At 38.7% G+C, this 27069-nt stretch overlaps 5 protein-coding genes across 6 annotated transcripts in view; 2 read left to right on the forward strand and 3 right to left on the reverse strand.

The window, feature by feature from the left end:
* The window catches only part of ubxn1 (UBX domain protein 1), a 109089-nt gene extending 108759 nt beyond the window's left edge, over positions 1-330 (reverse strand). The window contains exon 1 of the mRNA XM_062425129.1: positions 326-330. The gene's annotated coding sequence lies outside the window, so the exon portion shown is untranslated. The remainder of the gene's footprint in view (positions 1-325) is intronic.
* Positions 331-5013: 4683 nt separating this feature from the next.
* Positions 5014-11100, forward strand: p2rx3a (purinergic receptor P2X, ligand-gated ion channel, 3a). Its single transcript, XM_062425539.1, has 12 exons — positions 5014-5138; positions 6719-6854; positions 7193-7264; positions 7894-7954; positions 9088-9187; positions 9287-9364; positions 9480-9621; positions 9896-10032; positions 10127-10220; positions 10637-10702; positions 10780-10857; positions 10972-11100. Exons 1-12 carry the CDS (start codon positions 5014-5016, stop codon positions 11098-11100), a joined length of 1218 nt encoding a protein of 405 aa, XP_062281523.1.
* A 1940-nt stretch (positions 11101-13040) lies between these two features.
* Positions 13041-17976, reverse strand: zgc:113229 (uncharacterized protein LOC550612 homolog). Its single transcript, XM_062425220.1, has 6 exons — positions 17110-17976; positions 16861-17012; positions 15021-15462; positions 14748-14832; positions 14409-14614; positions 13041-13825 (listed from the first exon to the last, which is right to left on the reverse strand). The coding sequence occupies exons 1-6, from the start codon at positions 17974-17976 to the stop codon at positions 13577-13579; spliced, it is 2001 nt and encodes a 666-aa protein (XP_062281204.1). The 3' UTR covers positions 13041-13576.
* A 1966-nt stretch (positions 17977-19942) lies between these two features.
* On the forward strand, positions 19943-25904 carry rad9a (RAD9 checkpoint clamp component A). 2 transcript variants are annotated; one of them, XM_062425400.1, is made up of 12 exons: positions 19943-20200; positions 20315-20385; positions 20548-20621; positions 20709-20757; positions 21558-21672; positions 21836-21935; positions 22237-22343; positions 22852-22958; positions 23167-23231; positions 23310-23408; positions 24368-24617; positions 25392-25904. In XM_062425400.1, the coding sequence occupies exons 1-12, from the start codon at positions 20167-20169 to the stop codon at positions 25506-25508; spliced, it is 1188 nt and encodes a 395-aa protein (XP_062281384.1). In that variant the 5' UTR covers positions 19943-20166; the 3' UTR covers positions 25509-25904. The 2 variants fall into 2 exon arrangements, with proteins under 2 accessions (XP_062281384.1, XP_062281385.1); XM_062425401.1 differs by having other exon boundaries at positions 20138-20200; positions 20548-20634.
* A 1034-nt stretch (positions 25905-26938) lies between these two features.
* tbc1d10c (TBC1 domain family, member 10C) overlaps positions 26939-27069 on the reverse strand; it is a gene marked incomplete in the record, with an annotated part of 6696 nt that continues 6565 nt past the window's right edge. Inside the window, 1 exon segment of the mRNA XM_062425399.1 lies at positions 26939-27069. Within this exon segment, the coding sequence (XP_062281383.1) occupies positions 26949-27069 (121 nt within the window).

Consider the following 27069-nt stretch of genomic DNA (forward strand, 5'->3'; position numbering starts at 1 on the left):
GAAGAACAATAAGAGACCTTTTACAGTTGGTCTTTGTGATGAAATTCACATTTACATCAGGCCCATTTAAACAGGCAGGGTGGTTTGGGAGTGCATATTATGAGTGGAAGTTAAATGGCGATACTAGTGCTGCTTAGAGAGACAGTGGTTTCAAACTGGAGGCCGACGCCAAGTAGATGGCGGTCTGTAAAAGCGCTGCTATATTAAGGTCAAAGAAGGTGGTTTTTAAAAGCTGAACACCCCTGGAGGTCCTCTTCCTGCATTAACACTCTCAAAGGATCACCTGTGAATTACCTTGTTTGTGTGTTGTCAGGTATGTTGTGGTTTTAGACATCACTTGAACCTATTTCTCCATATTTGTGTCACCTCAAGTCACAATATAGAAGTCTCCAGTGCACCTCTCCTTTCTAAGTTTTATCTAGAAAAATCTTGTCAAATCACTGTTTGGCACGTAGAAGTGCAACCGGAACTGACTTAGGGAGACTGAGGTTGTGTTCACCTGATCTTGGGATGTTTGTGTGCTGGCATGTCCTAAAAGTAGCATTCACAGGGACTGAGTGGTGGGAGAAGTATTGAGACTTTTTACTTTAAGACACAGTGAAATGAAAAATACACTTTCCCAGTTTGAATATCCTTGTGTTAGTTGTTTGTGTATATCTTGTTATATGCCAAATATATGTCAAAACATATTATGATTATTTTTACTTAAAAATCACCGTTTTTTTTTCTTCCTGTAAAATAGTTTCAAATGTTTGATTACTCATCTTGAACTCAGGAGTATTTTACAAAAACCCATCCAATCAAATGTCACAGTTCTGTTTCACTGTAGCTAGGAGTGACACTGCAGTGAAAAAATACTCTAATACAAGTAAAATTCCTGAATTCAAAATTTAAAGTATCAAAAGTAAAAGTTCTAATTATGCTAAATAGAATTAAATCTTAATAAGGTGACATATTAACAGTACTAGAGTAAGAATTATAACAGTTTGGCTCAAAATCTCCCTGCCATGATGCCACTGCCTTCAGATATCTTCATCAGAGCACAATACATGCTGGATAGTGTAGGCCCAGCAAATGCCCCCCTCTATGCCAAAATGGTGACAGGAAGTTGAAACTGAAAACCAGTGACACAAAAAATACCTGACAGCATAAAAAACTGTCACTGAAAAAAGATGCACATGAAGAAAATGTTTTGAAGATTGATTCATAAAAACATCATAGTGCAAAAAAAAAAATCTAAATAAGATAATATGACTATAAGAGTATAATTTCTTTTAATTCCCATGTTTATTTCTCAGTTCAGATTTTGTTTTCAGTGCCAAAATGTAATTGTGGTTGTTCTGTACCCATAATGGTTTCCCCTCAACTCACACTCTCCCCTCAAATCACATCAAGGAAATCCATCCAACAATCCTCTCTGCCCTTGTTTGTGTACATCCACCGTCTGACAAATAGTGTCTCATATTTGCAGATGTATAGGTTTCACAGTACCATGTGCCATTACAGGAATGCTCAATGTCTTTGTGGTAAACGTTACAGTCTTGTGCAGCTTGAAGCTCGTGTGCCTGATTGCACGCATGTGTTTACGTGTATCTTGTCCTGTATTCGGTAACCATTACTTGACCACAAACATAATGGACCCACTTAAGAAATGACAGTCCCTAGGAACATACATCTACACACACACACACACACACACACACACACACACACACACACACACACACACACACACACACACACATACACACACACACACACACACACACACACACAAACACACACACACACACACTCTCAATCATTGCATCATTACATTATCTTTTCAATGTGAGAGGCAATAATGCTGCTAGTGCTCATGAGTGTATTGAGAAGTGGTCATATCATATGTCGCAATTATCCCATCGTTGTCAATAATGCCACAGTTTGTAACTCATCACAGTGCATTTAGACTGAAGGGTCTTATAGGGTATGTAAGTATAGAGTCAGATTTCTTTTTCCTATACTCTTGGTGTACAGAAATGCAACAATTGATGTTTAATGGAGACCAACTGATTGTATGGTTTTCTCTCAGAGCTTACATTTAAAGATTTTGATGTTTTTCACAGTGAGTTTTAAGAAACTGTAAAACTATCTCAGTTAACTTGAATAATGACTGTACTCACAATCTGGGCAGTCTGCAGTGTTAAAGCTGGGAATCCTCCTGATTGTTGCTTTGGTAAGTACTTTTCAAATTGATTAAAGTTTTTCAACAAAACCTGTTTTTGTTAACTATTTTTCAGAGCTAGACTGAATATGAAAACACATTTTCTCTTCATGGATTATGAAAACTAAGCTCTTTACATGGGGTCATGTTGGACAAGTTGTGGACCCAACATTTGCAAAAACATTATCTGAATTCTGAATAACTGGTCATGCCGTTTTATATCACAATATCAATATACCAGTTATCTGCCTCTGTTTTAGATCATAAACATGTAAAAGTTTGTAAAATAAATATACAACAAAAAGGAATCATGGCCTCTGTGTGTTGTTTAAGCGTGTCAACCAAAGACACAAACCAAAAAAGGGACCATACGCTATTGGAAAGTTGCAACTTTAGGTGTCCCTTTGTGTTTGAAATGTTTCTCTGTCCTCCAGTTGTTTCATTTCTCCTTCTGACTTTCAGTCTCTACTATTTTTAGTCAGTCAGCCTGGACACCTGCATCCAACCCACAAACTGAAGCCATTACCAAAGGCATTACCAACCTTGTTATTCAGTGTTGTTTTTAAAAAATATCTTTTTAGACTATAATCTGTCAGACATTGCTGCCTTTTAATAAACACTCTGTTACAAAAACAACACAACTGCATTGTATCATCATAATTTTAGCCTGCTGTTAATGGTCATTCTTGTTTTGGCTCCAAAACATGATCAGACTTTGCAGTATTTTACCATATTTTTTAATACTTTGAATAGATTTATTACAATGTGCCAAAATAATGTAAAAATATATTTCCAAAAAGCAGGTCTGCTGATTGATTTGTGGTATCACTCACAACAAGCTAATGCATCCAGAGATGTCAAAGGAACAGTAAATCTTTGATGGTAGATGAATATATATTGTATGATGTCAACATATTGTCTTATCAACCACCTCAACCTTCTCATATATCAACAAGTCACTGAGAACATTTTCAGAGAATTCAACAGCAAGATTACACACGATAATAATTTTAAAAAAACAGCATTTCTTTAGCCCTTACATACTGTTCAGGGTCAAATTTGACCTTTGACCCATTTTTTACATTTGAGTTGTAAAAACACCCAGCCAGACTTTTTCTTATGTGACCAACAGTATACAAAATGGAAATAAAATGCATCTTTTTTTTAAAATTTTGTGCAGCTGATGCACATTTTTATATGTGCAAATGTACAAATTGTTGCCTGTGTTTATTAAATAATTCAAAAATCAGCATTTAAACATGTTGTATTCATCAGTTTCTATAAAATGTTCCCTGGACCATAAAATAGTGACTGTAAATGTGTTTTACATTTGGCCTTATTTCAGGATATAAGCTCAATTTTCCACAAATCAGTTACATTAGATAGTATTGTTTCTTCTGAGTATAACTACGGGACGGCTCACTTTATCCACTTGACAGCTGACTTTAATGTGAACCTTTGCTTCTTGCAAGGCGATGTATTCTGTTCCAGTGGATCCAGGAGAAGCCTCCCTCGATTACTCAATGGTACAGAGAAACATTTAAGGTTTGTCCTATGGAATGTCTCAGTGCTATTTTAAAGGGTAACAGCAGCATCTTTTCTAAGATATGGTAGCACCTCCTTGATCATCTTCCCAGTGATCTTGTTGATCTATTGTGTCCGCATTTCTTCCTTTGACATGACCCTAATGCAAACAATAATGTGTATGATCCAAATGTGTGTTGATGTAACCCATGTAAATTATTACTCCTTTGTAATTTGGCAAGGTGTGCTATATTTGTTTTGTTTCGTTAATGCAAAATTCAATAAAATATTATTGAAAAAAAAAAAAAGACAACAGTATGGACTATAAATCTGTTTGAACTTGATACAAAGGATCCAGATGACCCAGAAGTAAACGTATAGACTTGTGTCTTGTGTACATAACCATTTTTATTTGGTTTTTATGTCACCTTCTGGACACCTGACCATCATTTTAACCAATATTGTCCCAGTCACAATAATGTTTGCTGATAAGCATCCCTGTTGAGTCAATCATAAAAATAAACCAAGCAAATAAGCAGAGAACACACAAACTAAAGTTAATAAATCTTTGATATGCGTACCTTAAAATGCTGTGAGAGAAACATGCAGGTTTGTGGATTAGAGTCCCTCTGAGTCTTTCCTTAAAACTGAACATATAATTGAGACTAAGGTAGTGTAACTTACTTTGGATAAAAGCATTTGAGAAATGTCAGAAACCCACCAAAAGGAAGTCAGAAATGTGTCTGGAGCACATCGATATATGAGATTGTTGCCCGTGTGTGTGTGTGTGTGTGTGTGTGTGTGTGCGTGTGTGTGTGTGTGTGTTTTCAAATGCACATCACTGGAATAAACCAGAGATGGAAGGAGAAAAAAGGCATGGCAGATGGGGATTTGTGGTGAAGACAAAAGAGAAAACGAGGGAGGGACAGAAGAGACACTTTTCCTCGTACTCATTTGAGTAAAGGAAGGGGAGGTCCAGTTCTTGTCATCAAGCAGTTAAACAAAGACAGCGAAAGAGACGAGGAGAAAGACAGTGAGGTTTAATCATCAAATATGCAGTGAAGCAGCTGAACGCACCACGTGGGTGAAGGAGAAGACCAGTGAGAAAACAACATTTTCAAAATCAGAGGCGAGCCGCTTCATCTTCTCAAAGGACGTCTTCAGATATTTTGCCTCCACACTTCTAAGAAGGCACCGGTTGAGATCCGGAAGGAGTTGCACTTTTCACTCAGACTCAGGAAGGCTTGATCTGTCAACCCCCCGACTCTCACTGACAGGCAGCTATGTTGTGGGGCTGCATCACTGATTTCTTCACCTACGAGACCACCAAGTCTGTGGTGGTCAAGAGCTGGTCTGTGGGCATTGTCAACCGGTTCGTGCAGCTGCTCATCATCACATATTTTGTCGGGTCAGTGTGTGTGACTTTTTTTTATGTGCATATTTTTTGAGTAATTGTGATGTCTTGTTACCAGTATGTCACAAGTTTGATTCTTTGTGAAATTATGTGATTTATGGAAAATGTAAAGAGATTTCTTGAGGGGATTATTGAGGGATCAGTTTACCCAAATTACAAAAATATTTTTTCACTTACCTCTCATGGTTTCCAGCTAAATAGATGTAGTTTTGGTTTTATTCAGTCAAGTTTTGATATATCCATTTCTTCTGTTGCCCCAATACAAATGATGGGTTATGTGATGGGATGGGAATATCATTTGTGTTGCTTAAACAAAGAAAAACTTACTAGCAGCTTTCATTTTTTGACTCAATGTCTCAGTGACTTTGGATAATCTGTCTGTAAACTGGTTTCCTTGGTACAACTTACATATATGTTTTTGTAAAAAATATGTTCAGCATGATTCAGCTTTATTTTTTCATTTTTTCATTTTTTGTAATTTGGTTGAACAGACCCTTTAGTTTTAGATTTGGGAAAAAAAGCACTGCACATAAACTATAATAAAGGATCATTATTTTTAGTAGATAAACAAAACTGAACTGGAGATGTTTCAATCATAGGACATTCATTTTTAAAGTGAAAGATTTTCTTTTACTTTTTCTTTCGTTACCTTAATGGTAGTGTGGTGATCAGCCGACAGTTTGTGCCTCTCATCCATCAATTGAATTACATTCATTTCGTAGAGACTTAATTTCCTAGAAGCATCAGATTTTCCAAAAAATAAATACTTGTCAATGTTTGAAAAACCAAGGTCATTAAATAGCAATGCTGCTACTGCTGCTGTGAAAGTCTTGTCAGAATCCTCAAACACTCATCTGAATATCTGGATGATACAAAGATTTAGTCACTACAACAGGAACCAAAATTATTTACCTTTCACATATTTTCTGTTATTTAATATTGTAAAACAAAGTAACGTGTCAATGATTTTCTTGTGTGGAAAAAATGGATATAAAATGTTGCAACTTAGGATATGGATTAAAATGTTTTGGGTTTTTTTGTTTGTTTTTTGCATGGAAATACCTTTTAGAACAACACTAATGATTAGGGACGTCCACTTTTTGAAAGATCACTGGGTAATTTGTTTTTAAGGGATTGTAACAAACTTTGGCTATGATATGATATTATCACTTGTGTCAACCAAAAAAGAAAAGGGAAAAAAACATGAAAATATTAGGCGTGGAACAGCAACAGAGACAAAAATACTGATTGTCTTCTATCCTGCCACCTACCGGTCAACATGAAGTCTGAACAATTATTATTATTTTAAGTGAAATGAGAACATTTAACCTGCAGTGCTTAATTTTTTACATATACATGAAGTCCGTTACATTCAAGCCCTTGCCAAACGAGTTCACACAGTGCTGATTAAGTCAGTCATGACCAGATCAATCTTTTTGTATTTCACATACAGAGTTTTTAAATCTCATGTCAGGCATGACATTCCTAATATATTCTCTTTATAGTCTTCACTAATTCATTAATTTATCTTGAGCTGCTGTTAATTCAGCTGCGTTGTATCCTCTGTCCTACAGCTGGGTCTTCATCTACGAGAAAGCGTACCAGGTGTCAGACACCGGCATCGAATCCTCTGTGATGACCAAAGTAAAAGGCTACGGTTACCATCACAACCGTGTGATGGATGTGGCCGACTACGTCTTCCCTCAGCAGGTGTGCGACTCTGATAACCCACAGTCAACCCTCACACAAAAAACATGACCTATGACCTTTAATACAGTCACTGCTTTCAAATGACCAGAATTTTTGATTAGGTAAATGTTGAGCTTTCGCTGAGTTATCCTATCAGACTACACATGTAATCTCCTTATGTTGAATTCAAGGTTCGTGAAGCATCAGAGTCAGTTTCTGTAGTCAGTTTGAATTTTTAATGCCACTGATTTAGCAGCTGTTGATCAGTCTTTTTAATGAGTAATACACTGAGCCATGCTGACATTGTATAGTATTACAAAAACATGTGGTATACCATAAATGTTCTGCTGTGTTCTAAGGGTGCAGCTGTGTTCTGCATAGTTACCAAACTCATCCTCACCGAGAATCAATTCCAAGGAAAATGTGCAGAGGTGAGGACACCTTCAAATCATGTTTCTGCCTTTCTTTACTGGTTACCAGTGAGTTACAGAGTGGACATTTTACATTTAAAGCTACTTTGAGTCAGAGCACAGAATCAGATCCTCAGGAAGGACTGTTCTTGTTACTGATTCGAGACTTAAGGTCACCTGTTCAGTCCTTCAGCTCTGGATCTCCCTGTCTCAGGATGTAAGGCTTGCAGACTCAGAAACATCTTTCAAAACACTTATCTTTTTCTTCTTTTTCTTTTATTGTTTTCCCTATTTTTTAATTATCCAGTTAATGTCTTACATGTGTTGTTTATTTGTTTTTCTTTTATTGTATTATTGTATTAAAGCTATAGTAAGTGTTTATGTGTTTATTACTCATGTTGTGGGGACTTGATTACACAGACACATTATGGGGACTCAACTCTTTTTTGGGGATAAAAAACAATTCCTCATAATGTAAATCATTATATTTTAGGATGAAGTTGTGGTCAAGGCCTAAAGTAAGATAAGGGGAAGGGTTGGGCAAGCAGTGGCCATGGTTAGGGTCTCTAGGAAATGAATGTAATTCAGTGTAATGTCCTCTGAATTGATGGAAACACAACTGTGTTTTGTGTGTGTTTTAGTCTGTGAAGAAATTTAGTTGTAACACAGATGAAGACTGCGCCAAACATTATGGGGCCTATCTTTCAAATGGTGAGTTTTCTTCTTCTTCTTATATCATTATTGTAGATTAAATCCAATCCAATGTCCTCCAAATACAAAAGCTTGCAGAGACTGAGTCCTCAATAAGTTTAAGGTGTCAAGTTTACGGTTGAATCCGGAATAATCTTGAGGTGCTCTTGAATAGCTAATATCAGTGGAGGCATCGGTGGCCTCATTCAGCTAAGTCTCCTTTATGTCTGGTGGACAGTTACTACAGTTCTTCAGCCAAGTGTGCGCTGCTGTTTTTTAAAAAAAAATATTTTTTACTGCTGCAGCAACCTTCATTTTTTCAAGTTTGAGTTGTTTCCGTTTATCCTTTAAGTCAGGTTCAAGGCCATATGCCACATGAAAAAAGGCTCTGTAATGTGAGCTATTGGGCTATATAATGCAAACTAACAAAGTATATTTTTAATGAATAAAATATTAATATTTTTTTACAAAAGCTTCAAGAATATCCTCTAAACTTCCTATGATTTCAATCATACTTTAAAGTGTCAACAAGATAATGAAGCTTTAGCATCTTTCCAATTATTCTGTTGGCGTTGGGTAGGGGAGGGTTAGCGGTATATTAAACTGTCTGCCATGGTGTCATTCCTGATGCTATCACCAGATGGCTCCCAAGAAATGAAGCAAAGCATCTATTTTTGGTCATTATAACATTATTTCCTGATCAGGAACCTCAGTTTCTGTCAACATTTTAACTTTTGAAAACTACTGATTGTCTGGTACCTCATCTGGATCGTAGTAGATTCTGATGACCCTTATTACATCTGTGTTTCTGCTGGTGTCATAGCTCCCCCTATTCTTGCTGTAGCAGCCATAGCGAGTTTTACTCTGCCAATCAGCAGTGGTTTAAGGGGTGTAATCATGAAATATTGACGTCAAAGTAGCAAACAAAGTCCCATCACAGGTAGCAGTTAAAAACCAGCAAGTATGGTGGATTTTTCTACATTCACACACTCCGCAAGAGGCATAACGTGAAACAACTTTTCACCTCTGTGAGCATTGCAGACACACAGAAGCCTTCTCACTGTTATAGCTACCAGTGTGTCTGCCTTGTATTTGTTTCTGTTTCAGCACAACCTCTCCTTTCTTTCTTTCTTTCTTTCTTTCTTACACAACAGGTGTAATTACGGGTGTTTGCCTTAAAGAAGGCAATGACTCCACGGGTCAGTGTGAGATTGAAGGATGGTGTCCAGCAGAGACAGACACAAACACAACAATGTGAGACTTACACACACACACACACACACTGATATGCTCACTCACCAGACAACATTTCCCTGAATTAATTCTTATCCTCACCCTTCGTTCTGTCCTCAGCGAACCAATGTTGGATGTGAAAAACTTCACAATCTTCATCAAGAACAGTATTCGCTTCCCTCTCTTCAATGTCATTAGGTAAGTTGCACACAGACACAAATACATACCTTCACAAACTTACTCAGATGAGTGGAAAATACATAATGACACAGTAGAGGATTGTCATAATGACTGCATAAAATCTTTCTCTCAGAGGAAACTTTCCATCCACAATGACGTCTGCAGAAATCAAGAGCTGTACCTACCATCCGGAGAAGAGACCCTTCTGCCCCATATTTCGTGTAGGCGACGTGCTGAACTTCACCAGACAGACTGTGGAGGACCTGGCAAACAAGGTCTCCTCCTTTCTCCTCTTTCTCCTCAACAATTCCTTCACCTTTCACCCTCAAATGTCTGCACAGTGGACTAAACACAAAGTGACGTCATTTTCAGGTTGAGAGTTTCAGGTCTACATTATACACATTAGAATAAAAACCCTTCTCACCTTCCTTCCCCTTTTTGACCTCAGGAAGGCTGCAAATAAAAAGCTGTTATCTCTGTAATGACTATATACTTACAGCTATAAAGCCTCAATATGTGAGTCTTTTTTTCCTCCTTTCTCTTTTTCAGGGTGGAGAAATAGGAATAAATATTGAGTGGAAGTGTAACCTGGACTTGAACATCGAAAAATGTGTACCTCGGTACTCCTTCACTCGACTGGATGCACCATTTGCCAAAAATGCTGTCTCCAAAGGCTTTAATTTCAGGTAGTGGGGTCCATTCTTTGCACCGATTTCTCTCATTTGCTTTGGCCCTTTTCTTCCTCTTTTTCACTTTTTCTGTCTTCTCCTTTGTGTGCAGGTTTGCCAAATATTTCAAGATGGAGAACGGGACTGAATTTCGGACACTCCATAAAGCATTTGCAATCCGGTTTGACGTTATGGTCACTGGCAAAGTAAGTCGTGTTTAAATGCAAATGGGAATTTGTGTGTGTGTTTGTATCCAAGAAGTTACTTTAAAAAAAAAAAATTGTTTCAAAAATGGCAATTTGAAATTTGTGAAATAATTATAAACACTTTTCTCTGGAGGTTTTAGATTTTATTTTTCTTAAAAGTGATATAATGTTATAAATAGTTTCAAACTGGAACAGAAAGGAACTGGAGTCAGTTTGGCAAGAGAATAACTTCAGGGCTAACACCTTAAAAATCTACATCCCCATCTGTAAATGTTTGGAATATTTCCATCACTATTGCTGAAAATGCTGAAAAGAGATTGACAAAGAGCCATTTGTGCAGAGCCACATTTATTTGGAATATAAGGTATTGACTTGTACCCCACCGAAACTGCCTACATGTCTTCATCTCCTTTCAGGCTGGAAAGTTTGACACAATCCCAACAATCATCAACCTTGTAGCCGCCTTCACCTCCATTGGACTGGTAAGGACTTTAAATCAGGCGGAGGATGATAAAAATTGTTTGTCTTGTGGTCATCACTCTGCTTTCTGTGTTGGCAGGGTACGGTTATCTGTGATGTCATCTTATTGAACTTCCTGAAAGGGGCAGAGCAGTACAAAGCCAAGAAATTCGAAGAGGTTGTGCTTTTATGCTTAAACAGCTGCATGCAGTTTGACTAATAGATAAACAACAGTAGTGATGTAAGACATTTTTAGCATTTTCGTCCAACTATCTCTATCTCTGTCTCTCAGGTGTCAGAGGCTCAGATAGAAGCATCTCTTCCTCAGAGCCCAGAGACTCCGCTGTCACTCAAAACAGGTATCAAGAGCTCCTATGACTCTGGAGCCATTTCCCTCTCTACCTTTGACCAACCTATCTAACCTAAACCAAAAAGACAACAGCCAACCTGAAGAAATGGACAGTCCTCTTCCTCTCTCTCTTCTGCTCTTATTGGCTGACAAGAGATTCATTATACCTTTTCTAGATGTTAGGATCAGTTTTAGTTTGTCAAGTTTATGAATTTGGGTAAAGATGGACAATGTGGCTGCCAGCTGCACAATTTCACAACTTCAAGTCGAAGTCAGAAGAAAGCATCCAACAATAAGTGGCCTTCTGGTCATCAACAATGAAAGTCCCCAACAAGTAGCCAACTCTTTACCATTTAGATTAGCTCAGTTGAAACTACAGTCAATAAAAAAATATTTTATTGTAAGCAGTTTCATTTTATGAGACATTTTACAGCATTGTTACTACAATAAACAGTAAACCCCTATAACTTCCTGTTTGTCAGCCAAGATATTACAGCTCAATCCATCCCCTTCTCAATCCCTATTAGCTTTACTCGAATGAGCCAGAATTCGAAAAACACATGTTCAATACTTAAAACTGAATAAACTATTTGCATTTTGGAGCCTTTGTGTTTGTGCATTGCATTCACACATACATACCACCTGCCTTTACTCCCCTTCTCACACTCATAACAGTACAGAAGAGTCTTTTAATGGTGGAAAGAGACAGTTCGATGTGTGTTCGGGATGAATGAGTGTGTGGTTTGAGGTTTACAAATGGGCCATTATTAGTCTGCTTCTGGTCAATGATGCACAAAAGGAGATCGTACAGACTAATGGACTAATGTAGTTTATCCCTTTTGTGCTGACAGTCCAAAATAACATTATCATTGTTGTAGCTGTTTATGTCTCTGCTTCATTCACATCCACAGTTTAATCTCAGACATTCACGTAAATCTCTGCCACACACATACTGTACATTGAAGTGCAGCCCACACTGCCTCCACGGCTTATTCATCTCCCTGTGTCACATCCCTCGTTTGACGTCAGACCAGGGTCGGACTGGGGGGCACTAATAGATCAGCTAAAGAGCATCCTAATGGCTCTGACAGTGATTTACGAAAAATGATAGCTGTGAAGGGAGGCCACAGAGGAAATGACAGCAGTTAGCCACAAAGTTTGACGTAAATTTAATCACGCAAATCAATATAACGCATGTAATGGAAATGACAGAATATGATACCACACACTACCATAAAGTACTCCAACTCTCTGAATGCCACTTATGCTTCACTTCAGACCACGGCATTCAAAGCCAAACAGAAGTAGATACCTGTGTGTTTATGTGGATGCACAGAAATGTGAAAATAAAGAAATTAATATGTCACTTTATCTATATATAGCTTACTTGGATAATGAGGTAGCGGGATTTATTCATATGTTGTCCAGTTTTTCATCTAGAGAGAACAATGACAACTTTTTCTTGTTCAGGATAATAAAATGGTAGGATGATAACTATAAAGAAATAGTTCAACATTTTGTGGTATACTTTAATTCGCATGCAGAGTTAAATGAGAAGATTACAAACACTCTCAACATGAGAGCAGTTATCTATCTTCTCATCTGACTCTCCGCAAGAAGGACAATAAGCACATTTCACAAAAATGTCAAAGTATTCCTTTAATGTTTCACTGAACCTTGTAGATCCACTGTCTCCCATGCTGCTACACCCACACACAAGCATCACTGCAGCTACAGCCCCAGTGTGCAAAAACGTAAACAGAGGCTGATAATATCGCAAGTCAGAGTGTGCTTCCTCATAATTGACGACCGATGAGAGCCCTGATGATGATGATAATAGTAATGACTTTCAGAGTCAAGAAGTACTTTCAATTAATAGAGTCAGCACTTGCAAGCTCCTCTCTATCTCCAGCAAGCAAAAACCACTGACAGTCAGCTCATGTCTCTTTCCTCTTCTGAGGTTTAGTCCCAGAATGCTCAGGGAACCATTAGGAAGAGGATATGGAGAGAGAGTGACGCTGGTTTTGTGCAGTATGAAATTGAGGGGGGAGGAAGGACAACGCACTGCTCTTGAAAAAAAGCTGTAAAACACATTAATTCCAAATACTGGACTAAACACTGATTCAGCTGATGTGACACTGGCAGTATATTATCCAATCCAGGGTAGAAAAAGTCCACATACATTGAAACTGACAGTTTTTGCCTCAACATCATAGTCTTATACGTGTACATTCAGCCTCTGGAGTAGCTTGGAAAGTCTGACAAGTCACTTTGATCTCTTTAACAACCGCTGCTGAAGCACTCAAGCAGTGTAAAGGCTTGAAATACTCTCAATATTTGATTAAGTGCTGGTGTGTGGCCTGGAGGGTGACGGGGAGCAGAAAGTCCTGCAATGGTAATCCTGTCAGCAAACACCTTCTGGCACACTGCAACACACTTAACTTAACATGGTATCCAAATATAATCTTTTCATTATATATCTCTCAAGACAAAAAGACAATCTTGCATTTTTTCAATGTTTCACCTCATTTAGTCACCCAAGTCACTATCAGTGCTTCTTCCCCATGTTCTTCCTCTTCAGAGCCAGTATCCAGGCAGGGAGAGCAGGTCGGCGTGCTGGTGCCACCTGTTCCTCCACTGGTACCGGCTCCACCTCAAACTCCTGCTCTATGATAGAGTCCTCTTCTGCTACTGAATCCTCCTCTGAGTCTGTAACATCCATATCCAGCTCGGCCTGTGGTGCTATAGTCACCACCTGCTCTGAAAAACGAACCCGACGGTTCTCCTCAACTCTCCTCTGATCCATTGAAGGAAGAATGGCGTAAAAAAAAAGAAAAAGGAAAGAGGGACATAAAAAGACAGAGGAAGAAGTAGTTATAAAACTTTTAAGTTGACTTTCATAATTCTGAAGTCTTATATTTGGTTACGTAAGATTGATCACTCAATATTTCAGTAACATTTAATTTTACGGATAAGTTTTACATTACAAATGAAATTTACAAGGAAAATTGAGACAGTGTTTAATTGATACATTTTCAATTAATCAATTACTCTTAACCTGTTATATTTTGGTTTCAGATTTAACTATAGGCAAACAGTAAATTCAACATAAATAAGAAAAACAATGTCTATAAGACATTCCTATTTTTCTTAAGTAGAACCAAATCACATAGTTCTTTTTTAGGAAATTATAAGGAAACTATTCAGGATTACAGAAAGTGTTACCAGTATTTCAAAAACAGACGATTTGATCTAAAATTACACATTATTGTGCAGACAAGCATATAAGAATGGACAGAACTCAAGCACTGTCTTTCTTTTAAAATTTCAAACCACAAGGAGGCACTGTTGGGCACAATATCTTACCCACAGTATCTTACCCTTTTTGTCATCGTCTCCATTGAGGACTCTGAATCCTGAGATACGGAGTGTTTGAGGACACCTCGAGGTGTGGGACCATAAGGAGTGAAAGAAGATGGAGAGAGTGATAGAAGAGGTGGGTTTAGAAAAACGTTATCATGTTGTGACTCTCCTGTTTCTTCCATCACGTGGCTGCTTGGTACATTCAGTGAAGATGTGGACCCCTCTGTGAAACAAGGAAAAAGAGAGAGCCTTAGTTATCTATCAATAAAGCACATATTTGATCACCTGTAATGCCTGAACCTTCCACAAAAGAAGAGCATTTAGTTAGTTATTTAGTTCTGATGCTTTTCCGTCACCTGTCATCTCAGCTGACCGATGCTGTCTCTTCCTGTTGGAGTGGACTCTGCTCTTCAGCGCTGGGTTGAGCAGAATATCTGCAGACTGCAAACAAAGAATCAACACAATAATGATTTAAAAAACCAAGTTAAAACATCATATAAAAAAAGAAAAAAATTAGGAAAGTGCTTATGGGTGCTTTAGGTTTTCATGTTGATGTTATTGTAAATTTAGGGTAAAGGAATGTAATTTCAATCTTTTCTGTGAAAATAATAAATTAAGTGATATCTAACCTGTACAAAGGAAGGAGTTCTTCCTTGTCTTCTCTCTTCAGATTGCATATTTAATTGGGTATGACCATGATCCATTGGTTCTAACTGATCAGCCCGGCTGTGAACATCCTGAACTGCATCATGTTTTCCTTCCACAATGCCCATGCTAGCCGACAGGAAAGCGTCAGGAGATATTTGTGCCATGCGGAAATCTGAAACTGGTGACAACTTGCTTCCCCTGACATCCCACTGGTTGTTCCCACCTCCTTGTTGGTTCAAAATCATAGAGGACTGACCACTATTATAAGGATTATGTGTGATTTTGGGCTGGCTCTGTTGCTCTTTGGATGGCCACTGACTGGCTGAGATGGTGGGTTTTAGGAACTTAGCCCACTCTTGACCCGTGGTGATCTCCTCCAGTAAGCTGAATGAGCCAAGGCCAAACTCAAAGTCATCGCTAGATCTGAAACAAGAGAAATACCTGCCAGTAAACTCAATGCAATCACCTTAGCCTCAAAATTAGAATAATATATACTACATATAGTCAGAAGTATAATCAAGTCAAGTATTTTTTATTATTATTGCCAACACCACCAAAATGTTTTTACAGTCTTAACCACATGTGACATTTGTTCTTTACAACATGAAAAGACCAAAACCAATAATGTGACATCTTAAAACACAAATGACACACTGGGTGACATGTTTGCCACAAATATGGCAACTGCAATTTTTTTAATGAAGCAAATATGTATTAATCCACAGCAGAAAATAGTGCCCAACAAAAACCTCAACACTGTTCACTCCTGTTTGAATGACTTTTGCTAAAAATGACAGTGCCCAGCTGTTTTTTGGGAGATTACTGAGTCCATTAAAGAATTCAAGCTATATATTTGTGACTCATTTTTAAAGATTTACATCTCCATTAGGATCAAATGGGGTGGTGGTTGAGAGACACAGACAGGGTAGGAAAGTTGTAAAATATTGAGAGATGGACTTAAGCATTGTTGGTTTTGATCTTTTAATGGGATTGGTTGACCTCGATGGGGAGAGCATGCGTTTCTTTCAAATGTTAAATATATTTACTCAAATCCATTTTACTACAATTGTGTTTTATGTCCATTGTATGCTATTTTATGCTTCTACTCTACTAACTGTAGTTGAAAACATTTACTCGATTATTTGACAGCGATAGTAGTTATAATTATATTATATATATAATAAACATTTAAAATAGAATGCAGCCTTTGACAGTAAATTAAGCTTCCTCCTTGTATGATGTAGCTGAAATTATCTCATTAAAATACTTTTTGAACTCTCTTAGTAATAAAGCATCGACAAGGGCCACTCAGCAGGCATAATAAATACTTAAAACTAAAAGTTATTTGCTGATAGTATGTCTGTCAACTTCAACTTCAGCTCAAGTAAGATTTTAATTCAGGTATTTTATTTATAATCAAGTATTTTAACATTTTTGTACTGTTACGTCTACTAAAGTAAAGCATCCAAGTACTTGTTCTAGAACTGGTCTATGATGACGTTTCTCTGAAAACTTATGTTTTGAGAATCTCATGAGACTTATGATGACTGCTGACAGATACTGTCAGTGACGGGGGTGTGTTTGGCACATCACACCAGAAAGAGACACATCAGATGAAAACAAATATCAGCCCAACTAATATCACAGCTATGGTTGGAAACGTCTCAGAAATACCTCACATACATATCTTACTCGGGTTGCTTTAGGGCTGAGAGATGAATGAACAAAACCTGATTGTGAAAATGTTGGCTTGTGTCATGCTTACTAAACTTCTAGTTTGAGTGTTAAAATACATTTTTGGGAAAGTTACTGGTTGATTACCTGATATGTCCATCATAAGTGCGTTCCTCTGAGTGTGCAGAAATAGTTTCACTGGTATCAATGCTGTCTCGTGGAGAGACGATCCTTTCTCCATCCTCATTTGATGTATTGATCACATGTTGTGATGTCAGTGGCTGGTTTTGAGGTGAACTCTGTGAAGCACAAAAATGATTACATCTTCAAATGTTGCAACCTGACTTCAAGGTGTTTTATTTTCTAATTTGTGTATAATCAAATCATACAACTCACTTCAATCCCTGGCAGTCCCTCCTCTTTTCCTTTTTTGCCAAAAGCCCCCGGCCTCTCCCTCCATCTCTCCTTGATCCTCTGAGTCCATCTCCTTGTTTTATTTTCAGATGTTCGCTGATTTCTTCTGGGCGAGCTGTTGGATGTTTTTTGGCTTGCCTGGACAGTCTGTGTGTCTTTACTTTGTGCCAAAGCTCCAAATTCTCCATTTCCCACATGTAACACTTTATTCTCTTGACCTCCTGTGTCAATATCTGCACCCTTCAAGGACCACACATAGACTCTGGGTGTAAACCCCTGCTCCTGATTCTGTCCTGTGGTTGTGACAGCATCTTTATTACCGGCTATGCTGCCAAAACTCCCTGTTTCCCCTTGTATCTCACCATCAGTCCTCTCAAAGGAAGTGATATCAGCATCCTTAAGTGATTTGGCAGGAAACGGCTGCCCTGTTCCTGCATGGTTGATCCCAGGCAAGGTGACCTGTCCCAACACCCTGTTCACACCAGTGTCACCATCAGTGTTGTCTTTATGGGAGGGAACGGAAACAAGAACGCTGTCCAGTTTCGAGCTCTGTTCTGGTTGTTGTCTTTCCCTGTCTTTGATGCCAAAATTACTGTCTGCAGCAGAGATCCCAAACCTTTTTGTGGGGATACCATTTACACCAAACTCAAATGCATTGATATGACTACTGTTTACTTTCTGGAAGTCGGAGGCTCCACTCTTTCCATCTTTGCACAGTGTGGAAGTAGCTGTGGTGGGTACAGATGTGTTCAGGGTTGCCTGGGTCTCTCTTCCTGGCTGGAGCTTCAGTCTCTGCAGCATGGACTGCAGCACAGCCTGATTGTCTTTTGGATTGTGTGACTGAGACATTGAGGAACAGAATTGCTGTGTATCAAGCGCAGAAGTCACAGAAAATCCTTTCAGAGAGAATATAAAGGATAAAACAGGGATGGACTCTACACAGTACTATGTGATGTGACAGCAAAAATTAGCTGTACATGAATCACGTCACCCTTTTGTCCAACTTTTGTTGCTAAGTAGACTCTGTGATGGTCATTTTCCTCTTTTTTCATGTTCCAGTCTGTTTCCATGCGCTCCATAATCTCAAATGTCAAGACAGGTCCATCTTAAAAATCTCAGCTAGGATAGTAATTCCACTTTTTTCAGTTGAAGTTGCTTCTTCTCATAGATGCCGTGTCACCACACTACTTCTACTCTTTCATGATCCTCAGTAGCTGCAGCAGAAATCTCCTTATTTTGTCTCTGTCTTTCACCAGATGTCCGTAGTTTCTGTTCACAAAGGATTTTTTAGTCACACCTCTTCTCCAACAGCCGTTTCTATGAGCAGTGACGGGAGGAGAGCCGAAGTGCAGCAGCGTTCCTCACATCTTACACACTGAAGTAGACCAACAAGAAAGACCAGTGAGGTAAGATAATTGTGTTTTGACAGTGACTCTCCCTCTCACTCCATGTCTCCCTGCCCATCTTTCTGCCCTGCCTTCCTTGCTATTTCTCTGCCTGGCTGCCTCGCTCACATATATGCACACACACCCTCATTCTTCCCACCGTGTCCCTTGAGTAGTAATTACAGGGTATTTTTGAGAGCAGATGCTATTTGTGTGTCTGCAGAATGAAAGAAATAAGAAAATGCCTGCAATGAGCTTTGGAGTAACCTATTTTTTATTACCTAAAAAAACCCCAATTGTGTAGTAACACAAGGCAAAATCACCCAACATGGTAGTGAAAAGTAATCCATTAAATCCTACTTTTTCCTGAATGTTTTATGTTTACATTCATATTTGTTGATGGCAACTGTCAACAAGTAAATATCCTGTATAATGCTCTACCACTGGTATAAAGACTTTCAAATTATTGGAATTTGTATGATTACAAATTATTTAAGATCCCCTCTGGATATGTAATATGAATATACTCTATTTTGAACAATAATTTGCATACAATATGTTTTTTCCACAGAAATTTAAATTACCTAGTTAGAAATTCTTCACATTACGTCTTCTCTTTCTCGCTTTTTAAAAAGAATATCTGAATATGTAAATATGTTTCAGTGAAAAAGTTTTCCTGCTGGACACAAGATGTCTCCTACTTCACTGTAAAGTCCATTCTCAGTGTTTGTGCACTGAAGGCTTCAAGATATCACATCACCTTTCTGTAAGCTGAATATTGGACCAGGATCAGCTTTCAAAATACGTTTTATGTCACAAATCTTGCTCATAGGGTACATCCCTTTAACTTAGATTTTAAGTGAGCACAGAAACTTTCTACTTTTAGCAGATGAATGGGAAAACTAGTGAAAATGTGCACATACATCATTCTGCACAAATATGTCTTAAAAAACAAAAACAAAAACCCAAACATATAATATTCATCTCAGCAGTCCTTGCACTCTCCTCTTTGCACTGTTTGTATCTTGTTTACTGTCCACAAAAATGGTTTCACTTGTATATAGTTAGTCCTTGTCTATACTTCTGAAAATTGGTGTGTTGTTATTTTGTGTACGATGAGAGCCAACCCAAACCGGAGTCAATTTCCCTGTATGCACAAACATACTTGGCCAATTAAGATGATTCTGGCTCTGATATTTCAATATCTTAGTCTTCCACAGTCTCATATTGAATACATTCAAGTGTAAAACGTACCTCACTTACATCTTTCGAATAAAGCCTTTTGTGAATATCTTACCAGTTTATTTTTGATTAACATGCAACTGTAAAATAAGAACTACGAACTGCACATGCGCGTAGTAAAACACGCCCCCTTTGACTTCCTGCTGCTCTGATTGGTCGACAGTACGGAAGCGGGTTATGGCGGCGGCGGCGTAAACAACAACGCCGAGATCAGCGCAAGATACCGCTTATCGAAAATAACACTTATAATATAAAGCTATAATTTAAAGGGAGCATGCTTTCAGTACGAGGTGGATTTCTGCTCGATGTGCAGACTGTTAAAACTCATGTGGTTCACTAGTGTCTGCTAACTTTTAGCCGTAGTTTGCTAACTTAAAGGAAAAGTAGTAACTTAGCTGTTAATTTTGCGGTCATGGACTGCGTCGTGACGGGTGGAAACGTGAAAGGTGGCACACATTTCTTATCTTTTCAACACTGTCTTTAGCTGTAACACCAGTATACGACATTACGTAGTAGTTCATATGAATTATGTTGTGTGTGTGTGTGTGCATACCGTCCAGTGCTGGCCAAAGCCATCCAGTCCTTGTCCAGGATCGGCGATGAGCTCTATGTGGAGCCTCAGGAAGATGGGGTGAGCGTATCTGATACTGTTTTATACACCCATCCTTCCTCCTGCCATTCGTGCTGTCATGTTGCTTCCTGTTTCTGCACACTTCGTGTCACTGAATATGAGTGATTTGGGTTGTTTTTTCTCTCTCTCTTTCTCTTTTTTTTCTCTCTCTCTCTCTCGTAGCTGGCCCTGCGGTCTGTGAACTCCTCTCGGTCGGCATATGCTTGCTTCCTGTTCGCACCACTTTTCTTCACCAGGTGCAGATAAAGAGTATGAGTCGATGAACATTGCATTTTTTTTGGTCTCATTTCTGGGTGGTAACTTTGCTCTAATTTTCTGTGCAGGTATACCATCCCAAGTGGGCACGCCTTCCGCTGCAAGATGGCAATAAAGGTGTGTTAAAAGAAAGAGGCGAGCCATAATCCTTCGTCTGGTAAATCCAGTTTATGTCTCATTCACAACATTTACATGGACTACTTTGGTGGTTCCCAATCACTTTTTTTGTCTGACATATTCCAGATGAGCCCAAGCTTCATTAACACCGCCTGTTTATATCTAAAGGTGTTATTTTGTAAAATAATTTCAAACTCTTAACACAATTATTTATACACAAGTTGATCTTTTTTAATGCAATACAGAAAGATCCAGGAGTTGGGAATTTGTAGTCTCTTTTCTCTTTTCTCATTTAGTAAACCTTCTCACAACTGTAGAGGGCTCTACTTGGCTACAAGTACCACTAGTTAAGATTCACTGATCTGAAGTATAAAATACAGTTTCTTATAAAGCTCTTCAAAAGGCACATTTCAAAGCTGAGGCTGATTAATAAATGAACATCAAACTTTCTAAACTCTGCTTCACATGCTATCTTTCCTGTAATGGTACAGCCATGTGGTTTACTTGGTGTGAAATTTGCAAAACCTCAATACTTCCTTGTTTAACTGTTGTACATGGCTGTAATTTAACAGGGTACAGCTAGTGTGAAAATGCATTGTGCTGCCATATAGTAAGTAGTGCATGGTGAAATGTGTAGTTTCATGGTTCAGAATAAAACTCATTTCTAAAATGTCTTCAGATGTGTCCTAAAATGAGCTTCAATGGCTTTTTTGCTGTCTATAATAACATATTAATTGTCATGTCCTTGTCATGTATACATTGTTTCATTCTCTTAATTTGTTCATCTGTGTGTGAGTCAGAGTGTGCAGGCAGTGTTCAGGTCTCTGGCGTCTCTTGAGAAGACGGTGGAAAAGTGTCACATTGAGCTTGATGGACAGAAGAACCGCCTGACCTTCACCTTGCACTGCAGACACGGTATCATTGCATCACTTCCTCAACATCTGTTGACAATGCTTTGCAAAAGGGTTACCTCTCACTTTACACTGAGATGCTTTTTCATTCATTTTAGCACATCAGGTATTAATTGCATTGTGATCTACATAATTGTAAGTGTTTGTGTGTCATGTTTTCTCTGCAGGCCTCCTGAAGACGCATAATCTGTCTTTCCAAGACAGTGAAAGCTTACAGGCAGTGTTTGATAAAGACAGCTGTGCCAACGTATTCAGAGCCCAGCCACGGTCTGTCAAATCTTTTACTCTACACTCTTTTCTATAAAAAGAACCTGTGTATTTTCCTTCTGTATTGGACCTTCTTATGTCATCTATGTAATATTTGCATTTGGTTTTCCAATTTCCTGGTAATAGGCATTGGAAGAAAATTGATCATTAAGGCAGAAACATATTTTTGTAGACCACAGCTGGGCAATTACATTAATAAATTAATAAAATTTAGCAAACATGGTGACATTTATTTTACAAAATGGACTTGTCTTAGCTGCTAACTCACTCAGTGTCCTTTTTGTTTTCCCTTTACTCTCAGGCTGCTAGTGGACACAGTCGTGCACTTCCCGCCGTCTCTGGAAGAAGTGACCGTGTCAGTGAGTGATGAACGGATGTGGGTCAGGAACCATGTGGAGGAAGAAGCAGGTAACTGCACAGCTCTCCATGCCTGTATTTACAAATAAGACATTGGGGTTATTGAAATTCTTTAAATTATTATTATTTCTTTAAAATCATAAGCAATGACATTTCAAAAACATCAGCTAGAAGAGTTTAGTGTTGGATAATTTAAGAACAACTTAAATTAAACCATAATTGTATATGAAAAAATAGACAGTGCTTGATTGGTTTTAACTGCATTTACTAATTTATTAACTATTAAGTCTGTTGCTGTTACTGACATTAATAAATATTACATAAAAAAAGAAAGATGAACCCTGCAGTACCCCCAATACAACACTGTGTCATCATTAGTCAATATATCCCTATTCTCCAAGTTAACAGAAAATGTGTTTTTGATGTGATTAGTGAATATTAGATTAATTTAAAAAAAAAAAGAAGAATGGTAGTAATGTTCCAAGTTTTTAAACTTTTCTTCTCATCAGCTTACTCTTTTCTTTTTCTAATTTCATTTACTTTTGTCTTACTCTTTCAGAGCAGTCCAAGGCCATGCTGACAGAACTGTGTCTGGCCTCAGACGAGTTTGACCATTTTGCCGCCCAAGCTCACAACAGCATCACCTTCTGTCTGAAGGAGCTACGGGTGAGTTAGAGGAGAAAGAGGGGGAGGGGGGGGGGGGGTGATGGAGAAAAAGTATAGGAGGATTAGTCAAGTGGTGGTAGTAGTAGTTCAGGGAATTGATCAGAGAAGTCCTATGAGGGCAGCTAAACGTATGCTGTGGTTTATCTTTTTTTCTTTTTTTTATTACTCATCAGGCGTGTTAAATTATTCATTGTCATCTTTCCTGCAGGGTTTGTTAGTGTTTGCAGAGTCTACAGGTCTCCCTATTTCTATATACTTTGATGAGCCGGGCAGGTGAGCAAATTCACTTACAGCTGATGATAATTGATCACTTGTTTCATCCCTTATATTGACATTTCGTGTGTGTGTCAGTCCTGTGGTGCTTTCAGTAACAGACAATGTCCTGGAGGGAAACTTTGTGCTGGCCACGCTCTCTGACGATGCCAGCCTCCGTAAAAACAACACTGAACGGTAATAAAACAAAGAAAACTGAATGGGGTAGGAAAAACATTCGGCCCAGAAGTTGTCAATGAGTCTTAGAAAATGCTAATAGCAAAACCAAATACATTTTAAACTATTTTGCTGTTTATCCAAATGGCTTCTTCGGCTCAGTGTGAGGCAGGAAATCCTCAGCATTTATCTGGTAGATATACCACGCTCCCTGGTGGACAAGAAGAAAACTGAATACAACTGTTTAGAAGCTGCCATGTTGGGGATCTTTTGAGTAGAGTGCAGTTGTGCGCGGTGGAGATTTTAACTATTTGTTAAACTTGCAGTTTAGTTTATGGTCTGTTGGTTTGCCTCAAAATACTATCAATATCAATATTGACAGTGACTTTTTGGCCGTTAAAAATGTATAATTTAAAGAGATCATAGAGTGCAGCATGTGTGAGACATGGGATATTAGTGGGGCTGACATTTGAACATTGCCAAAATACCTAACATGTCAGGAAGGCATGATGCTGCATGTTCAAGTCTGCCCTTCAACAGTCTACAGTCAGAGCTACACCTCTTTCAAACCATCGATCATCTGTGTCTATTCACATCAGCTGATCACAGCAGCAAAAAAGGAACGACACATACAAATTTGAAACCAACTGTATCTTAATATAATAAATTAACAGGACAAATGGTGAAGATTCCCTGCCTTATATCAGAAGTAAAAATCCACTCAGATTAACAGGGTTACCTCTTTATTTGTCATTTTCATTTTCAGTATCATACTGTTTGGGTAAAGAGTTACACTGTTATCATGGCAAAATGTTTATATTATATTTGGAAAAGGGAGTGAACGCAGCTGCATCATTATTGGGAAACTTGTTCATTATAGTTGCCTTTTTCTTTTTTTGCATTAGGAAAAAAATATATAAGTGGCACAATGTGAGTTCTTCTTCAGTGTTCATATCAAATTTCTGACTTCCTCTCCTCAGTGTACGCACATCGCCGCCGCCGCCGCCGCCCCCTCCTGATGACTTCATGAATGATGACATGGACTCCTACCTCATTGCCATGGATACCAGCATTGCACCAGGCCCCTCTACTTCACGTCCACCCACAACCCCATTAGCTGATTCCACGTGCTCAAAACAGCCTGCTGCAGCTAATCATAGGACGAGGCTACATAGTGAAGTGGAGGAGGAAGATGAAACGTCTGATACAGATAAACCGCCTAACAAGAAGGTCAGATTTAGCTTTGGCAGGACTGGAAGTCACATGATTCAGGGGTGGGGATTTTTTTCCTAAAACAAAGATCAAATTTAAAAGGTTCAGCTAGAAGAACATATATCTGAAAATGGATTACAAGATGAAGTGTCTAATTGCACGTCATTGTGGCATTCATTTGGCAGAATGACAAATGGCATAATACCACAATTATGAAAGTTTGCAACTACATAAAACAAGTATGAATCTCTCCTACCTTAACTCACTTTCAAACCATCAACAATGAATTGCAACAGTCATCATCTAATCCAGGTCGTCATACACACTGTAACACTGAGAGACAGATGAGACTGCCTTGAATTTCTGCAGCAAAACATTGTGTTATTTAAACACAGAATACCACAGATAACTATGTTATCCTCTGTGCTGGGTTTTTAAGCCCACTGCACACTGCAAGATGTTCATAATCTGAGAACTACTATACTGCACACATAACAAGTTTTTTTTTCTTTTCTAGTTATTATTATGTTGATGTCAGGGTGCACAAACTTCACAGCTGATGTCAAAATAGGTGTATTAATTACAAGATTATTCTCCTCTCAGATCGAACATGCTGCAATCCGATCTTGTTTTTGGCTACAATAAAATAAACCATGTTTAGACTTTCTAACAAACATATGGGTTTTAAACATGAGTCTAAGTAATAATTAGCTGGGTGTTACCAGCAGAAACTACTTTTGTTTTACACTAGAATCAAAAATTCTTATAATTTTTCTTTTAATCCTCTTGCAGTTCTGTTCGTTGTTCTTTGGATCGGTGCTTCCCCCATCTTCTCAGATGAGCACTCAGCCACTTACGAAACAAGAAGTGCTCGCCAGTGACAGTGAGGATGACACGCCAGGAGACTGACAGCGGACTGATAGATGCCATGAGAAAGACAAACTCACCTGAAAGTGGGTCTATGTGTGTGTGCACTTATTAAAACTTTTACACCACGCCATCTGGAGTATTTGAAGACACAAAAACGGACACCGTAAACCCTGATTTTCAAACCTTACCAGATTGTACAAGTGTTGTACTGTGAATTTTTTTATTTATTTTTTTTTTTTAATCTGGGCAGGGTCCACAGTACAGAACAGCATGGCCACTGCTGCATACTCAACTTTTTATTTGGACTATAATGTGAATATTGGGATTATGTGAGACTGGATATGAAGCGTTTCCTGTTTGTTTTTGTTGAAAGTCTTCAGTTGTGATCAAGATGCAGTGAAAAAAAAAGTTCCTCGAAATAAAACAAACATATTTTTCAAATTTTTCAACATTTCTTATTTATTTACATATTAAATGTTTCAAGTATAAAAAGATTTACGCTGAGAGCATTTCTGCGCCCCAAACTGCTGTCTCAACAGATGGGTTCTTGAGGGATGAGGTCTTGAGTATGACAGTTATAATAAAAGCTTTTAATAATGTGCAGCAACTAACATTTTGACACACAATATGTCCTCGTCAGTGAGATAGCAACTAATCAAACTTTAAACTATAACTGTGTGCTCCAGTCCTCTTCTTCCTGCCCTATAATAAAGAAATGTGTGTCAAAAGTAAGATTCAGCATAAGAAGCAAGAATGATGTCTAAGTGTCTGTGAGCCAGTCTTTGCAGGCTGAGGAGCATCAGTGCTGTCTTTCTCTCTTTGCGCTTGGAAACTTTTCCCTCTCGTCTGCGGTTTCCTTCCTCTCTCGCTCCCTCTCCTTCTCCAGTTCCTTCTCTCTCTTCTTCCTGAGTCTCTCCTCCTCTTTCTCCTCTCTTTCTTGTTCCCTCCGCTTCCTCCTCCTCTCCCTGGAGCTCAGCTTCTCCTCCACTTCTTCTCGACTGGTTTCCCTGTCCCTGTTTGGTCACTGAAGTCCTGAATCAAGATCTTAGGGACTTGCATTTTGGGTGTCACCTTTGCTTTGGCTTTTTTAGGTTGCTCTCCTCTCAGTCTGCGGAAGAGACCAAAACGCTTTGGGGGGTTGTGCCCCATCTCCTGTTGCGCTGCAGTTGCCTCAGTCACTTCTGTGGACGGTGGCGAGGTGACTTCTAGAGACTCAACGGGGGCAGTTGAGGTTGGGTTTAGAGCTTCAGGGGTTGATTGAGATTCAATATTTTGGACTTGGTCTGGCTGACTGGGGATAGATTGGTTAGTTTTCTGTGGGGAGGTGAAGAGATCTTCAGAAAGCCTGCGTGCTAATCTGTGGGAACTGGACGACTTGCGGACACAAACATCACCAGAAGAGCGGCTGCCTGCCATGCCTAGAAGCTTGTCTCACACCACTGTCCACTGGGCTCAGTCTGCTCTTTTGCAAGGTGAGAATCATCTTTGCTTTGGACCTGTTCTGTTGGTTGAGAAGAAATGAATACACAGTCCTCTCCTGCTGTGTCCTTCTTGAAGATCTATGCTTTTTTCCTCCTCCACAGGACCCATGGTGACCTGG

This window comes from Scomber scombrus, chromosome 9 (genome assembly GCF_963691925.1).
Source record: "Scomber scombrus chromosome 9, fScoSco1.1, whole genome shotgun sequence".
Lineage (NCBI taxonomy): Eukaryota > Metazoa > Chordata > Actinopteri > Scombriformes > Scombridae > Scomber > Scomber scombrus.

Coding starts and splice junctions, on each gene's coding strand:
- p2rx3a (XM_062425539.1), top strand. CDS start 5,014: ATGTTGTGGGGCTGCATCACTGATTTCTTCACCTACGAGACCACCAAG. Junction 7,955..9,087: donor TGGGGCCTATCTTTCAAATG/GTGAGTTTTCTT, acceptor CTTACACAACAG/GTGTAATTACGGGTGTTTGC. Junction 9,365..9,479: donor CCTCTCTTCAATGTCATTAG/GTAAGTTGCACA, acceptor TCTTTCTCTCAG/AGGAAACTTTCCATCCACAA.
- zgc:113229 (XM_062425220.1), bottom strand. CDS start 17,976: ATGTCTCAGTCACACAATCCAAAAGACAATCAGGCTGTGCTGCAGTCC. Junction 14,833..15,020: donor GAACTCCTTCCTTTGTACAG/GTTAGATATCAC, acceptor CTTTGTTTGCAG/TCTGCAGATATTCTGCTCAA. Junction 13,826..14,408: donor TGGAGACGATGACAAAAAGG/GTAAGATACTGT, acceptor TCAATGGATCAG/AGGAGAGTTGAGGAGAACCG.
- rad9a (XM_062425400.1), top strand. CDS start 20,167: ATGGACTGCGTCGTGACGGGTGGAAACGTGAAAG. Junction 21,936..22,236: donor GTATTCAGAGCCCAGCCACG/GTCTGTCAAATC, acceptor CTTTACTCTCAG/GCTGCTAGTGGACACAGTCG. Junction 23,232..23,309: donor TACTTTGATGAGCCGGGCAG/GTGAGCAAATTC, acceptor TGTGTGTGTCAG/TCCTGTGGTGCTTTCAGTAA.